This window comes from Acanthaster planci, linkage group LG09 (assembly GCF_054643075.1).
Source record: "Acanthaster planci isolate LZ-2023a linkage group LG09, COTS_SCS, whole genome shotgun sequence".
NCBI classification, from domain to species: domain Eukaryota; kingdom Metazoa; phylum Echinodermata; class Asteroidea; order Valvatida; family Acanthasteridae; genus Acanthaster; species Acanthaster planci.
In genome coordinates, this window is record NC_141785.1 from 10,043,240 (window position 1) to 10,060,584 (window position 17,345).

General features: G+C 44.8%; 1 protein-coding gene across 1 annotated transcript; it reads left to right on the plus strand.

Annotated features, from left to right (window-relative positions):
- Positions 1 to 2,044: 2,044 nt before the first annotated feature.
- LOC147798125 (uncharacterized) lies at positions 2,045 to 17,112 on the plus strand. The gene is made up of 14 exons (XM_087140673.1): positions 2,045 to 2,201; positions 2,883 to 3,148; positions 4,228 to 4,455; positions 4,715 to 4,854; positions 6,122 to 6,254; positions 6,763 to 6,885; positions 8,496 to 8,702; positions 9,068 to 9,266; positions 9,411 to 9,505; positions 9,909 to 10,127; positions 10,400 to 10,771; positions 11,558 to 11,728; positions 13,114 to 13,260; positions 13,913 to 17,112. The coding sequence occupies exons 1-14, from the start codon at positions 2,045 to 2,047 to the stop codon at positions 15,002 to 15,004; spliced, it is 3,549 nt and encodes a 1,182-aa protein (XP_086996799.1). The 3' UTR covers positions 15,005 to 17,112.
- The last annotated feature ends 233 nt before the right edge of the window (positions 17,113 to 17,345 follow it).

The window sequence follows — 17,345 nt, forward strand, 5'->3', positions numbered from 1 at the left end:
AAGTGTTTTTGTAACTACAAGTCATTGATACGTCACACAATCTCATGCACAGTCACTGGGGAAAAAAAGATAAACGTTTTATACCATCCTGTGTGAAAAGTTGAGATTAAGAGAGATCTGTAGATCCAGATTTGGGAAGATCATAGTGGAGGCTTCTGGAAGAACAGCCAACAGTAATCGGGTTCACAGAAGATTGCTTCAGTTTTAAAGGTCGGCAGACAAGGTCACATTTTTTTCAACCGAGTAATGTCTAGCTTGTAATGTGAAATTTGGGGCTGAAAACTGCTGTTCATTTGGTGAAGGGGGGGGTAAAGTGAAAGAAATGCACAAGAAAATGAAGGAAAGCATAGACTATTATAAATCCATGATCTTCCAGTGGGGGACAACTGAGTAACTACCTTGGTACCGCTCCATTTTACCAAGATATTAATTTCACACACCATTAAACCTGCTCATGCCCAAGAAAGGGGCAAGAAATTGGAAACACAGTTGTTGGACAGGAAACCAGGAAAGCAGAAATGAGTTTAATAGGATTCTTTTTCAATCTCTGGTCATGACTGAGAGTGCACTTTTATGGTTCACCTAGGGTTAATTCAAATGGACTCCACAATTTGACATGAATTCCCCTCCCTGTGAATTACTCGGTGATCATTATACTCCGTACAGGGTCGGGTTTGGGGGTGTCACAAGTAACAATTGCTGCAGGCTAAAAAATCTTGCTTCTCAATTTGCCCGGTCAGCTAGAGCAACCCCAGGCTTGGCTGGTAGTGAACAGAAACCGGTGCAAGGCCTGGATACCGTAAATGAATCAGAACACATTCCATGGAGTTGTCTCATTCAAAAGTTTGGACCGCCCACAATTCTTGTTACATTTACGCATCGTCAAATGGGTACAAAAACATTGTGTAAACTAACAACCATATAAGCACACAAGGAGATGTTCATTTGATTGGCAAGTCAAGTACCAGAACTAAAGACATGTACCACCCAAATAGTGTAACATCACTGTCATTTACCTGACAACATTTTCTGTCCCGTTTTTGCAATTTGGGGTCTGCCAGAAGATGAATCTATGTTGAATTATGAAGAAGAATTTGAAGATGGAGCCTTACTCAATGGCTTGTGTACCACTGCTGGTATGCATGATGACATATTGAAATTATCTTGGATGCCTTGTTTATTTTCTCTACGTAGGTGTACATTTCCAACAAAGATGACATTATGCCGGTAAGTGAAATGTAGAATTTTTGCAAAACAGCTCATGGTGAAAGAAACCTCTGCCTAGCCATTTCATTATATTTCATGGTGCTTTCTTGGGGAGGGATGCATTCACATCACATTAATTTCCGCTTTAGGCACAGTTGGTGCAAGATTTGTTTAAAAACATCTGGTTCTAGAAATTTGATCTCAGGACTTGTGATGCCACACGTTATGCACTTTCCTTTATGCACAGTGGACCAATTTGGCCCCATAGGACAGTGTACGTGTTTATGAAGTGACATTAGTACATAGACCTGCTGATAAACTAAAAGTTACTCTCTGTTGAAAAGTAGACTGAAAACCTTGTGAGCTCTGACTGCCACCCATGCTTGTCGGTGGACTCGGTCCATGTGCATGTAAGTTCCCAGGCCTTGATGGTCTCAGGCTATGTCTGAATCAAGTATTTAGTGGCTATGGCTTCAGCTTTCAGAGACAGCCTAGGACTTGCACATAACTGGCTAGTCTGGGCCTTTCATGGCTCCAGCATTCATTCCTTGCTTACAGCTGTAAAAAAGCAGGTTTTTTGCAATTCGAGTAAGCGAATAATCCTGTGGAATAATATACAATTGGTGAAGAACGTGTCTAACATAAAATTACATTTTCCGTCCAGATCACTACACAGTGCCACCTCTGTTGCACAATAGATGAATAGTTGGAATGAGACAAGGTACCAACCCAAAATGCTGTAACATATTGAGCAAGATGGCTCCCCGGATAACCCTAATTTGGTCTCAATTCCTAAAGCCCTTAGAATCTCATGGCCCCGCCTACATTTTAAATTTGGATGCAGATCTGGGCTCCGCCCACCCCACCCCAAGATGAGAATGATATCTACATAGACTACTCGTGCAGCCTGATGTATGAAAGCACCATTATGATGGAATCCAAACTGCCCCAAGTCTACGTCAAGAAAGAACACAAGAAGGCGAAAGTAGAACAAGGTACCATTACTGCATAGTTGCTCCACAAGGGACGTTTTAAGTGGGAGGTGTTTACACATGCGAGAGAGAATTGATTGGAAGTGTATGGGCTCATTTATTGAAAAGAATGGGACACGCACTATCTACTTTTTGACTGCCTGAGAGCTGAAATAAAAGGTCAATTAATCCAGAGTTGAGTTTTTGGACTCTCAGCCAAAGAAGGGTGTGTACAGAGAGAGAGAAATGTAGTTGGCATTCCTCGAAAAAAATGCACGTTTTCACACAAGTACATTTGCTTAGCCTTCAGGAGTATTCTCCCTGATATGTTTTGGTCATTTGATATCAATTAAATGACAAATCTGACATACACTGTCCATCTGACCAAGATTGGTAGGCCAAAATATGACTTCCCAATGACTATGCTGAATGCACAGGCCGACATACGTTGATGTCCTTGTACACACATCCAGCTTGAATCAAGATTAATAATTGAAAATTTATAATGCACCGTTTCCATAAAAATGATCAGCGCAGTACAAGTTAACGTAAAAAATAAGTAATTTCAGAAATGAAAGGAAAAGGATGAATGAATTCGGATAAATGAATGAATAATATTCCATAGATGGTCAAACAGGTCCACCTATTAAAACCAAGATACAGGTTAAGTTGGAAATGTTGTTTTTCTTATTTCATTGTGAGCAGGAATCCGCAAGATCAAGCCTCACACCAAGTCGGGTGAGGCCCCCCACCACACAGCGCACATCATGACCCCGCCCCAGTCTCTCTTCAACCGGCCCTCGGCCGCCCTGCTGCGCATGCGGCGGGAGGCCAAGCAGCAGAAGCTTCGGGCCATGGCCGGCAAGCCCGTGGTCAAGCCGCTGCCCATTGTGCACCGGGCCACCTCCACGGACATGCAGACTGCCGACCGGCACGAGTGGCTGATAAACGAGGACTGGGCCTTGCTGCAGGTGTGCTGTGTGGCCTATCTGTCTGTTTGTGTGTCAGTTTCTGTTGTCATCTCTCATCTGAGATAATCAAAGGGTCCCATTACCGAATTAGCGTTGGATGTCGATGCTTTGTGGACATCATGAAGATATTATTTTTTCAGGGATTAAAAGATTTGAGGAAAGCACAACCAGTTTCAAAGAGGGGTTTAGGTGAAATTACTTGAAAATATTATTCGACTTGGATATATCTATTGTCTAAATGGAAGGCCACGTGTGAAAATTGAGTGTATATCTGTGCCAAATACATGTTCAGACTACAGTAGTGAGTTTGCTGAATACACAACTGTGAATAGTCACATACATATAGCCACAGCCAAATTTTTGTGGAATTTCCACTAGAATGGAATGTTCCCGGAACTTAAAACAAGTCAACTCTGCCAAAGAGTAATGCAACAGAAATTGTAAATTTTTAGGCAGTTCATGCACTTTTGCGAAAGCGTACTGAAGTGTATGGTGAAATTGAAATCTAACAAAGAGCACCCAGGCTTTACGAGACTTTCAGTGAGTGTATAACACTGGCATGCAGCTTCGGGTTTGCAGTAATTTTTTCAGAACTCACCGTCACTTAGGTTGGAATCCCTTTCCTGCACTCTTACCCTTTTGTAACTTATTTTTGGCCCCATATTGCTTAGATTCGTATCTGTACTCAAAACCTGAACACTCCGACTGCCTATTTTCCCAGCCTTACTCGCACAACATAAATCAGCTTAGTAAATTTACTGGACTTGGGGGAATATTGACCACAGTACTTTATCACTCCCGACCCTACTAGCTGCACACACACACACACAGCACACAGTGGGGAACTGCTGTATCTCTGAGGACAAGGCATTATGTTTTCCCTTGATCCTAACGTACCCCCACGGAGTAAGGTTGACTATCAAGGATGTGACAAAATCTGGGTTCCCCTCGCACATCTATCCTCTGTAGTTAAACCGTACAAGCCCACTCACCCAACTTGTTCCCCATTCTCACTTTGGAATCCTTGTTTCCGATTGATTACTCCCTTCCCCCCCTTAACCCTCCCCCCAACTCCTAAGGCCGTCCAAGCCCTACAGGAGCTCCCGCTCACTCTCCAGGCCGTTGTCCCAGGCCACATCATCAACTGGGACCTGGTCAGTGATATCGTCAATGGCACCAGCCGCATCTACCGCTCGCCGAAGCAGTGCCGCCACCGCTATGAGAGTGTGATCATCCCGCGGGAGGAGGGCAAGATCCTCTACGACACCAACCCCAAGAAGCAGAAGAAGTCCAAGGGGATATACAGGGTAAGGCTTGACTTCATGTCTGATCTTCAGCCCAAGGCATGTGTACCAGAATCCTTCTTAAATCCTCTGTAAGCCTTTATCGTAGGGAAAACTAGTCTTTGTGCGGTCTGACCCTTCTGGGGATCTCCAAGCCCCAAGTAGAGCTATGTCAGGTAGGTTGCATGTCCTCAGTCCTGCAAAATATCTAAATTCTCGTTGCTGTTCATCATCTCCCAATCTCGGCCCGTCATTGACATCTTCCGTGGATTCCCTCCCCCAGCAGACCAAGAACAATCGGCCCATGAAGACCAGCCAGCTCCACACCCAGGACGGCAACGCCTCCCACACCATGTTCTACTCCAACAAGTTTGACCTGCTCAAGACGGTGATCGGCAAGAGACAGCCCTACCTCAAACAGGTGTAAGTAGGCGGTTCACAGTGTTCGACTGATGGGTCAGGCGGGCGTGGAGGTCGAAGGTTTTGGATTCCATATTTGCCTGTACATGAAGTGAAAAGTGAGCCAGTTTGGTGTTCCAACTGCACATGCATAAAATAAAGTGTGTGTCCAAGGTCTGATCTGTCAGCGCTGCCCTGTGTGGACTCGCGCCCATGCTTTTCCCGAATGACCTTGCTTTCTTCAAATACCATGGCTCATTGTTAGGGCACATTTTGCAGCCTTACTTAGGTACGATGTCAAAAAGATTTTTATCAGCAAGCCGCTGCGGCACCCCACAGCGCATTTATCCAAGTCACCTGTCCACCCTCTACTCGCGGCGCAGCGCTGCCCCCAGACCATAACTATTATGTTAACGAGCAGTATGAATAGGGAAATTCCTCTCTCACACAAGGCGCACAGCGGCGCACCAATGTCCATTGTAAATTTCGGCCACAGAGGGAATCCTGTGGAAGTGTGGATTGAATTTCACGGTCTGAGTACAGTTGTTTTCCAATCTCCAGATCTGATAATTATTCAGCCTTCTGCTCAAATAGAGCCTGTGAGCAGGAGATACATGTACTACAACACTATTTCCAAATTGTTACTTTTTAACCCCTTCACGCCGGGAGATGGTAAGAGCCGCCATAAAAAGTGAGATCCTCTGCCCACTTTTCAGCTATTATTCCCGGCCCACGCTTGAGCAAACACGGTGAAAGAAGGCATACCCTGGCTCTTGTATATATGGTGATTGGCTTTTGTGTGTTGCCAAGAAATGAAAAGACCGAATTTGCATCAAAATCACCAGCCTCACCTGAGTGCTTTCTTGGAGTGTTTAAGTTCCTGAGAGGTGTTTGCAACTGGGATTGACCCTAGTTTGATAGATCCTCTTATGAGAATGTGCATTCAGCAAAAAGTCCTGTCTGTGAAAACCAGCCAAGTGACTGTTTTCAATAGTTTAGATTCCCTCACTTACAGAAGCAGAATTGACTGGCGGTGACTGTTGATATACGTTGATACAGCTGTGCTGTGTCAATGATTGATGAGCTGGCTTTGTCTACCAGTTGCCTACTGTTGTATGTTGATTGAGTTTGACTGGTCAGACTGTAGATGACTGTCCTGCATATAAAGTGCAACGTTGGGAAGTGAACTGAATTTTAATTGCCTGTGACTGTTCCAACAAGATGGTTGAAATCCCTCATGTTGTAAGCCTTGCCTTTGTGAAAGCATATGAATTATGTGGTACTTTCGCAGGTTGAACAATCCCTTGCTGAAGAACCCCAAGCACAGTGCAGTGTTGAACGATCACGGTATAAACTACGAGAAGCCCATGTCACCCACCCAGGTAGCCACCAAGAGAGCTGAGAGGATTGCCCGTGAAAAGAAGGTATTAAACTCCGGCGGCCCAGTCCTCCAATTTCAAAACAATTTTTGCCTCACCTCAGTGGACCAAGGTTCATTAGACTTCCCTCTGCCTCAGCTGATCTCACCTCCCAGGTGCCTGCGAAAAACGATTCAAGCTTATTTTTAATCCCAACAGGTGTTATTTCTACATGACTTCAAACTTTCCCCCAAAAGCAAAGGAGAACACTAGTATAAAAGATTTGTATATCTTTGGATATCTTCTTAATGCATTTCTGCTAATAGATAATTTAGTGGCAGTAATTATTTGGTGAATTTTGTTCAACAGTCATGAAGACTACAGATACCAAAAAATTGCTGTACAGTTTTAAGGTACCACAAGGGAATACCCTTGCTAGAGTTCCTTTGAAGATGTGTGGTTTTTAAAATGTTTCCTGAAAATTAAGTAGGAAAACAAGGAACTCAAGTTGCCTATTAGATTTTTAAACCTCCACATGACATGTTGCTTTGGTGGGACATCTCTATGGTTACAGGCTTCACAGGAGCAACAGCAGCGACAACGAATCCAAGACGCCCAGGCCAAGCAGCAACAGGCCGTAGCAGCAGCGGCGGCAGTAGCTCAACCAGTAGCCACAGCCACAACAGCAACGGTCATGGTTCGTTGTCTCACTTTCACTTTAACTCTTGACCCAAGCTAATGTACAAGGGTGGACAATGTGGTGGCGTGCAATTTTAAGTTTCTTTGTGACTGCTGTGCTGAGATTGTACTCTTTTTTGTGAGTGTGACAGCTAAAGAACTTGTTTCTCAGCTTGCTTAATGTAATTAAACTGATGAAGTGAAGAGGTGTCACTGTAAAGCTTAACCCAAATCTTGCCATACTTCAAAATTTTCCAGGTTTTTAATAGGCCTGGCCAGTGCAGTTGGGTTCAGCCTCTGTTGCTTTACTCTGTTTGATGTCCCTTGAAAGTTAACCCCAGAAAATATTTGCTGTAGTGTTCTAAATGCTGTAGGATTTTGAAAAATATTTGGCAAAGCTGTCCTGGAAGTTTGAGTTTAGATTTCATGTCCTGCATTTCTAAGCTTTCATTTAAATAAGTTGGGATTCCGTTATCCTTGGGCTTTTTAAACCCTCCTGTAACTAGAGGGTTTCTTCATTGAGATGTTTCAGTCGTCAGTCCTTGGTGGTTCATAACTCTAATCACATTGCAAAAACTGTAGTGCTTTGTTGTGCACTTGTATTTTGTTCTATTTTGTTCTTCATGATTCTCATCTGTGAGAATGCCAAGTACCATGCTGTGCATATAATTTCAGATATTGTCATATCTCAGCACATTTCTGCTCCAAGTGTGTTTGTGTATCTAAGCCTAACCTTTTTGTCAGTGGACCTCCACGCAAGCCCAGCTTGGTTGTCCGAAATAGTGTAGCTATTAGACAAGAGAACTGGGAGCCAAGCCCCCGGAAGGAGGACTTGTACACAAATCTGACAAGAGACTTGTAGAGCTAATGATTTTGCACAGTCACGGAAAACGAACAGAATTTGCGGAATCAACACTTTGAAACGGAATCCACTGCTTGAAATGGAACTTGCAAAAAATCTCGCTAAGAATGAACGAATTATGCTGAAAACATGCTAAATTGCACCACTCCACCACAAGTGGGTCCTCCCGTGCCAGCACCGATACTTGCAAGTGCTATGGCGTGCAGGCACAGCACACGCACGCTGTAAGGACATTGGCCGTTCACACGTACACCGTACTAGCAATGAAATCAATGCGCAAACAAGTTCATACTTTTGTTTATTGCACACATCGGGAATTCAGTCTGTGAATCCGCATCGACACCTTGAGACAAGGCTAGTAGAAACTTATAAAGGGAATGATGGAGATTTCAGTTGTGTAGTAATAGCCAGACTCTGTGTTTTGATGAAAATAAATTCCCTTTCCATTGTGGACAAACTGGTACTGGCTGTTCTTCAGTTAGCATGCATTGGTCCTAGGTGAAGTTTCACAACTGTACCATTCGCATGGTACTTCTAGTAAAGTAGCACAAATTCCCAATTTGAGATTATCTTGTGAACCTTTTAGGGTATCCTAACTGTCAAGACAGACCCAAACTTTGCCGAGCTCTGAGTTTCCCTGTTTTTTGTGTCAGAACTTTTGTGGACGTTAGGCTTTTGGTTTTCCATTGCGCTGACCTCAGGCTTCTGTCTGCACTCATTCCACTAATCAACCAACTCCCATTTCGCTGCCATTTCCGCATTTCCAGCAAGCGGGCCCCGGCACCATCAATCGCACTGCGCTGGGCCCCACGGCCATCCGCGTAACAGGCGGAGCCAATAGCATTGTGGTCAATACCCCCGGTGTGGTGACAGCCATCCCAGGCAACTCCTTCGCCAACATCAACAAGCGCATGAGCCAACAGCAGGTGGGGACCATGGCAACCATCTCTGGGGCCACACCCGTCATGGCCACCGTAAGTGCATCTGATACACGTGTTGTATCTAGTAATTCTAAGCGTCCAGTCATAAACCTAAACAATTTGCTGTAGATGGATGCCTTCTTGGACACTAAACACTTTACAGAACTATCAGTTGCAAAAATCTAAAAAAAAGTCACTCTTTCTCCATGAAAAGCAAGCCTACTGACCTTCATTTCTTTGTCACTTCATGTCATTGCTATCACCGCTGTAAGTGTGTTCATTGTTTGCACTGTATTCTTAAATTTTGCTGTGGAGTACGCTCTTGTTTGCAAATGTGCTGAAGTTCTTGAGTATGAAATTAAGTTACGCTAATTATTTAGCATTTGTTAAGTTTTTTTCCTTTTTTTCTCCCTAACAAGGTTCCAAGTTCACTGGGACAGGTAGTAAGAGCCCAGGCAGTGCGTACCACCATTGCCCACGTCTCGCTGCCCAGCTCGGCAGGCATAATCACCAGCCAGGTCCGTGCCCCCGTCACGTCTGGGGCCCAGGTAGTCATCACATCTGCGGGGTCTGCCAGCCAGGCCAGGAGTACACCCACGGGCACGGCCACAATAACAGGTACGCTGCTGCTCTCTGATAGGCTGTCCAAGAGGCTTGTGAGTTAAAAAGAAGCATTTTTCAGTTCTGTCCTGTGGTTTATCGTGGGCCCTTGCTTGTCTCCGAAAGGTCATTTGAAGTATATCCTATCCTTTATGTACACAGCTAAGCTGGCAGCCAATTACGGTCTGATTAAGCAGCATGCCATAAAACAGCAAGCCCTGCTCCAACAACAGCAACAGCAACAAGCACAAATCAAGGTCAGTAACTACCAAAAAAAGGGCTTTAACGAGAAACAGAATCTCCTATAACTTGTGTTTTCCGTCTTAAATTCGATGATATAAAGTGTTCAAACAAGACTGGAACAATTTCAATTACCCCCAGTGTATTGAGTTACCTCTTGAGGTTTATTTGGATTGTTTTAATTGCTCCATCTCTCATGTGTCATTTTGTAGAAATCATAAAACAGATACTCTGGGAAAGATACGAGGCATTTCTTCATCGGCTCTTTTGAGAATGTATAAAAAATGCTGAATACATAGAAATGGAACAGGGAAATGTCAGTGTACGAAGAGAGGAAAATGTGTCTTTAATAACGGGGATATTGTGCTGTGTTACGCACATCTTCAGCTTACACTTTTTCTCTTTGATGCCAAACACCAGCTTCAGGCCCAAGCACATGCCCAAGCCCAGGCCCAAGCCCAGGCCAAGATAGTCCAGGCAGAGGCTCAGGCCCAGGCTCAGGCCATGCAGAAGCAGCTGCAGTCTGGCCAAAAACCGCCCACCAGCAACGTGACGGTCAGCCAGGTGGCTGCAGCAGTCAGCGCCACATCCACCCTCGCCCAGCCACAGCTAACCCAGGCTGGCCAGCCACGAGCACAGGTCAGTTGGCATTGATGAATGACCACCCCAGCTACCCAAAGTTCCCTTGCATTTGTTTGGAAGTGTATCTGCATCAGCATCACATGCCCAACACTCTCCATATTTATAGCATTGGAGGTTTTGGCACCCAATCAGCAAATGCGGCAAGTCAGCAATTATTACAACATTACATGATTTTCTCATGGATTGTGTAAATGTGACCAAACCTAACAATCTAGATCCCTTGTGAATTGTGTAAAGTATCTATTTTCAATGTATTTTACTTCTCATAGGTGCAGATAGGGGGCAAGACCGTGACCCGCCCCATGAAGAATGAGGACTTGACAGCCTTGCTCAAGCGCCACCAATTCTTGGCCAGCCAGCGGATCCAGAAGAGGACGTCGGCCGCCATCACCACGGTGCCCCTTACCACGGTGGCCGGGATCAAGAACATCACCCTGAGTGGGCTGACAGTCAGCCCCGCAGCAATGGCTTCCACCGGGGCAGCCAGCGGAGGTACCCCCAAGGGCCCAGCCCAGCAGAGCCAGGCCCAGCAGACTGGCAGTGCAGCCACACTGCCCATGAAGCCCCTGACCCTCCCTAGCATGGTGTCCAAGATCAACTTGCCCCAGAAGGGGCAGCACCAGGCCAAGCAGCAGCAGTTGGTGAGTGGTTTCCTTTTGTATGTGTGTGTTTGGGCATGGGGGTGAAGTAGAAAGGGCTAGAGCCTAGCTCAAGACAGCTTCCTAAGTGAGCCCCGTCTGCTTTTGCCAAGAGTGTTTTCACACAACACAGAATGAGAGATTCGCATGGGACTTTGAATGTCCATTCATAAAGTCCTCGGACAGTTTCCATATTCAACAACGTGCAGCTTGACCGTGTATTTACATTTCATATTGCCGGCTGAGAAGCGATTATGGCCACTGCTTAAAGCACCTGGATACAAAACAGTTAAGCAACTCCGATTGGTCAAGAGTCTGTGTGCACGTGGCTCACCATGCACACACCAAGTCCATATAAAGAGATTTTTTTTTGACAACTTGCACAAGGAATATACCATAAAATGGACAGGGGTGTTTAGGGAAAATGAAAATTCTGGAACAAAATTGTTGGAAATCCATCATGTATTGACTTCTTTTAACTCTCTGACTAGAAAAAAGGGGAATTTATGAATGGGAATAAATATATGCTTAGCCAGTCTTCAACTAATGTTTAAGACCAACTCAAGATACTGAATGCTGAATTTCCTTGATAACATTTTCTCCAGCCATCGGAAGCTGCAATATGTTACTTTTTCTCAAAGTTCAAGTGAATTGTAGTGCTATGGAAAATGGAAAAAAAGTGGCCACAAGATTTCCCTGATTACAAATGACGTCAAAAAGAACCACCTGCACATAATGGGAATCCTGACCACAAGCGCAAATGTTTGGTTTGCGTTCCATTCCTTCCAGCAGCTGGCAGTCAAGACCCAGCAGCTGCTGGCCCAGCAGAAGATGCAGCCAGGCAGCGCAGTGGTCAGCCAGGCCCAGCTACAGGGGGCCTCGGGCACTATCAGCCCAGCCCAGATCAGGATCAGTACCCCCTCCGTCTCAGTGGCCGTCACAGGCTCACTCGCCAGTCAGGTACCCAATGAGAATTTTTCAGTGTTGGTCAGGCCACTTGACCTCAGGATACTCTGGGGGTTTATCCAGTTATCTGCTTCATCTCCATCTCAGGCTTGACCTGGTTTTTACACACATCCCCCCCCACCCCACCCACTTTAAAGACGGTTGATCAAAAAGTTGCATAGTGCCACCGGAACATAGAAAAGCATGCAAAACAGAGGCAAATTTTAAAGTATTTCTATCTAACCCACTTTTCGCTGGGGGGACCAGGGATCGGGTACTTTATGTTTGTACGCATAGCTAGGGGGCCCAAAATCCGACAAAGGAGCCGGGTCTTGTCACAAAAGACCGCACTCTGAACAAAAGACCGACCTGCTGGGACTTGAAGAATATTTTTCAGTTGTCAATAGTAGAGGTAATCTGTCCTATTTTTGAAACACTATACCACTATTTGTGGCATTTAATACGAAGGATTACAATCACTGACAAAAGCTCTCCAGCGCTGCAGTGCTGAGCAACACAATACCACTGCGCACCAACCTGGCCCCTTTCAAAAAGATGTCAGGAGTGCACTGTACCAGCTGTGGTTTCGAGAACAAAAGAAAATTACACAACGCAGCACAATCTGGGCTCTCTTTAGAAGACAGCAGGCCTGGCTGAAATATACAAGTGTCAATAGATGTTGCCTGTCAGATTAGATTAGACACCAGACAGTCATTGGTGTGGGTGTAAACGTCCAGTAAATGAAGTAATGAATTTTTGAAGAATTTTGAAAAACGGAAAATCATGAAAACGCCTGTGTTTGTGCACTGCTATTTTAATTGAACCCGGCAGCAAATGATTAACCACTACCAGCCGGGGACTCGGAAATTGGAGCTGTATGGTTTATATGTGTTGCCGGGGTCTCCAAACTCGGACAAAGGAAACAGGGCCCTGTAACAAAAGACCGTACTCCGAACAAAAGACCAGGCTGCTGGGCATTACCGGCATTTTTCACTCTCAAAAGTGGTGATAATCCAGCGTTATTTTGAAACCGTATACCAGAAATTATCCCGTCCTAGCATCGTCAACATTCATAAATGCCCCTGGTGCAAAGTGCTTGAAGGACATTCTTCAAATTTACATTTCTCATAACTCAGAGGTGCGTCTGGACTTGTTCTTGTTTAGACTTTCGCTTTGTTAACAAATGCATTATTTTATATTTTTATATTTTTATTTCAGCTACAGTGCATTTTGTGCATTAGCAGTCTCTGTAGAGATTTGTTTGCTTTTTTCAGCTGTTGAACACAGTCATGACATTCAAACCTTAGAAAATTTCAACTTAGATGTGGCTCCAGAACAAGTGATGGTTAGATAATGATTAGACAATGTTGTACAGCAAAATTTGAATCTTCATTCAACAGGTTGTACAGACAACGAACAGCCAACGGCAACGCCTGTCTCAGCAGGTTAGCGGGCTGACACCACAGCAACTACAGCAGGTCAGAGTCCAAAGGGTCACGACCTCTCAGGCCCAGGCCAGCCCCGCAGTAGTGCAGCGAGTGGGCCAGGTGAAGATTGAAGACATTTTCAGGGCCTGCATTTGATGAATGAATCTGTTGCCATTCAGGGCTGGTCACACTTCCTGCTTTAACAGCAACTTTCAGGGCCTTGGTGCACTGACTTTGTTCTGTGTGGTAGCTAAATGCACATTTTTATCCATCTGCAGGGTATTTTACTTTTGTCTTTTAAACATTAGAGAAAGTCCTGAGGATCTTTTGCCCAGATTAAAAAATGGGAGTCACAACTTCAAATCAATTGAAATGTCGGGGTGACTTTAGCTTGTATTTGTTTCTTGCAATGGTAAAGGGTTGGTAGAAAACAGCGTCCAGAATTGTGAAAGCTCACAAGTACCCCTTTTATTGAACTCGGGATTTCATGGCAATTGATTTAAAGATAATTCTAAGGGTGCTGAAATGATTTGCAAAGAAAACATAAACATTTAAAGTGTGCTCCTAGGCTTCCATCTGCGTGCAATAAAAATAATATGGCACATTTACCTGCTTTTAAAATTAAAAATAATACTTAATAAGAACAATAATATATTGTCCATTGCCCTTTTCAAACAAGTAAATGGTTGTGATGGTAGGGTTGTTACTGAGTGTGGAGATGTTGCTTTTGCTGTAGTGATGGATGTTTTCACTGCTTTGGTTTCTTTTACAGGTTCAGCAGCTGGCCACAGTTCGCCAGCAGCTACAGCAGCAAGTCAAGCAGTCAGGCAGTGGAGGAGGGGCCACCTTGTCCATTCAGCAGGCTGGTAAACCAGTCACCATCATCCCTACAGTCTCAGGGACCTCCTTACTGACAGTGGCCAAGTCCATGGGGGGTTTGTCCCAGACCCACGTCATGACCCCCTCCCAGAAGCAGATCCTGACCCAACTCATGTCAAGCGGTGGGACCCAGAACATGACCCAGCTGGCCCGGGTCATCTCCCAGGCGCAGGCCCTGGCCCAGAAGAGCTCACAGGCCGGTGGCTTGCAGCCCCAGCAGACTGTGACTGTGCAGAGCGTGCCCAGTGCCCAGCAGTCTCGGGCCCAGTCGCAAGGGAGCAGCACCAGCGGGGCAGTGTCAGGTCAAGTAGCAGGCTCAGGCCAGGTGACTGCCTCCATACAGCCCCAGGGTACTCCACAGTCAGCGTCCCCAGTACAGGTCACTCTTAGCGCCCAACCTACTAAAGCAGGCGCACAGACACAGCAGTCGCCAGCTCAGCAGCGACACGCAGCAATGCCGTCAGCAGCACAGCGCCTGGTGCAGCAGGCCCAGACGCAACAGGCCCAGACACAAGCCCAGGTGCAAAAACAGACAGGCACAGTCCAGGCGCGGCTGCAAGCAACCACTGCTGCCCAGCAGCAACTCCAGCAGCAGAAGCTGCTAGCACAGCAACAGCAGGTACTGAAGATCCTCCAGAGTCAGGCCTCTCAGCCCCATGCACCTGCCAAGCCCAAACTGGAGCTGCAGGTAGAGGCCAAGCCGCAGGCCCAGCCCATACCACCGCCTCAGGCCCAGCCCGCCCCACCTGCTCAGGAACAGGCCACGGTGGAGATTGAAGCTGAGGCACCAGCTGTGCCCCTGCCCTCAGCCCAAGCCTCAGCCAGCGGAAAAGAGGTCTCTGATACACAGCCCTCCACATCATCTTCCGAGCAACAGCAGCAACCGATGCCATCCAAACAGCAGCAGCCTTCCCCAGCCGCACCAGTCAGGGCCTCTCCATATGCAATGAGACTGCGCAAACCCTCAAATCCATCCAAGGAGTGAATTGACAGTATAATGCTGCTATTCATGCGCAGTGTAAAAGTGACCAGCTGCAGTGACAGATCGTTACTCCTAATCTGCTAGGCACAATAAAGCATAAAACGTACAACATAAATGCATAGCAAATGATACATAATTTGAGAGGTCAGTCTTTTTTTCCCCACATAGGATAAAAACTTGTTTCAGGAACTCTTTGTGGTATGCAAGGTTGTCCTAGATTTTGCACACATCTTTTAAGAATCCTTTTTTAGCCATTTGTAACCTGGGTATCTCCTGCATCCCAAACCGAGTGCCTCACTGTCTTAACTTCATCAACTACATCAATCACAGATTGTCAGGGCTGTAGAATGATATATCTCAGTGCTGTGAGGGAATTTTTGTTGGTGTGGACAAGGATCGCTCTGAAATCAAATCTTCCAAGCTGGATGGTTGGTTTTTAGGTCCTAGCATTCCACTTCAAATGACTGGCTATCAGCACAAGATTTGGAGGCAGTGAAAACTCTCTAGCAATAACGATCAGAAATTGCAGACTTAAAATATTTTTTGTCTGATATTTAGTCTTTTTTTTTTTTTTTTGGATGTCCAAGAGCTAAGCTTAGGAACTGTCATGATTGATGAACTGTCGTCCCAAACTTGAAATGATGCATGACATGAAATGAATTAATTCTTTTCCATCCTATTTTTCATGTTTTTATTAGGTAGATTTTTTTTTAGTTGACAGAGAACTAATTTTCTCTAGTATTTTGGGTAATTGAGTACAAAAGTGTATTTTATTTGTAAGTCTGGGAACTGTTGAAACAAAAACACATGCTGAATTTTTTTCCCAATTACTTTTGAATTCGAATGGGAAGGGAATAGGCCTGTGTACATACGACATGTATGTGCTTTCCTATGGCGCCCAGTGGATCTCGGCAGACCTCACTAGCTCAATGGAAAAGCTTGATGTAAATTATCAGTGTGGTGTCATCACTACACAGCCCTGTTACCCAACCAACCTTGCTGTGCTTTTCTGTGTATTCGCACAACAAAGGTACTTAATAGTTCCTTACTTCCACTGATGGTCTTGTACAAATATTTATTTGCGTCTCAGTAGCTAAGAGCAGAATTCGTGCACAGAGAATATGCGTGAAATGTATCAAATTGACCCCCAGTCCAATATGAATTGGTCATGCTGTCCCCAGTGGCCATGACACAGTGGTATTTCAAGCATTTTTTGAGTGATAAATTAAGTTGTATCGTGAATTTTTACATGTGTATTTGGTTTTTGCCCCACACATTTTGCACGGATGTTTTCAATTTCTTTTCTTTATACATGAACTATGATTATGTCCCAGATCCTTGGGATATTTTTTAGATATTGGCATGCAGAACAGTAGGTGTACAGATAGCTTCAGTCTTTTTCCCATACTCGTTGGGGTCCAGATTGACGAGAGAAAAGGGAAGGTCAAAACAAGCCAAGTAATAAGTAGGAAGGAAGAAAAAAAGAATGGAAAGCAATGGTAGTAGTTGATTGTTACCTCAGTTCCCTTTGGCTGTTCCAACATGCTAACTTGAATTCGATAGGTTTTACATTTAAATACATACTTCACTGACCAGTATATTTCAATTGGGAGTAGTATTTCTTCATTTGATAAAGTAACCACTGAACCAAGGGTATCTCCATAAAGGAGGTTGATAGCAGCTTTGCTGGGGGGCAAATTATATCCTCATTGAAATAAAATGTGCATTCATCCACGTACAAGTACCTCTTCACCCATAGCTCTACCCTTAGTGAGGTCATACACGGCAAGTGCTATTACCCGTTTAAATGATTAACCAAAACCAAAATTAATTTTAAAAATGGCATGCAATTGTTGGCCTCTACTGCAGAACTTCAGTGGCATGTACATCTTGTAAAAAGTGAATTGGCCAGACCAAACAATCAGTGGGTTCTTTTTATAGAAAAGATTTGCGTAGGTTTGAGCAAGTCCCGCGAGCCAAGAGCCACTGTACGACAGCCATGTGTCATAAACTCTGTAGGTATGTAAAGACAGCACCGATATGCATTGAAAAACAACAAAATAATTGTTGAAAGTACTCCTTTTCTCTCAATAAAATCTTTCTAATCAAGATATGCTGTGTTCTCAAGTGTTTGGTTAAATTTGATCGAGTCTTCAATGACATTCTCTAGCTTTGGCCTGGGAATTTTGCATTTAATACAAAAATATAGGTACAATCTTATTACTCCCCCTGATACTCGTGAACAAATTGAAGCACGTCATTGGCCGATTTTGCCTGACGTTCAGGAAGTACAGCTGATACGCGCCCAGGTGATGTCATCCCTATGAGTATCCAGCTCGCCGAC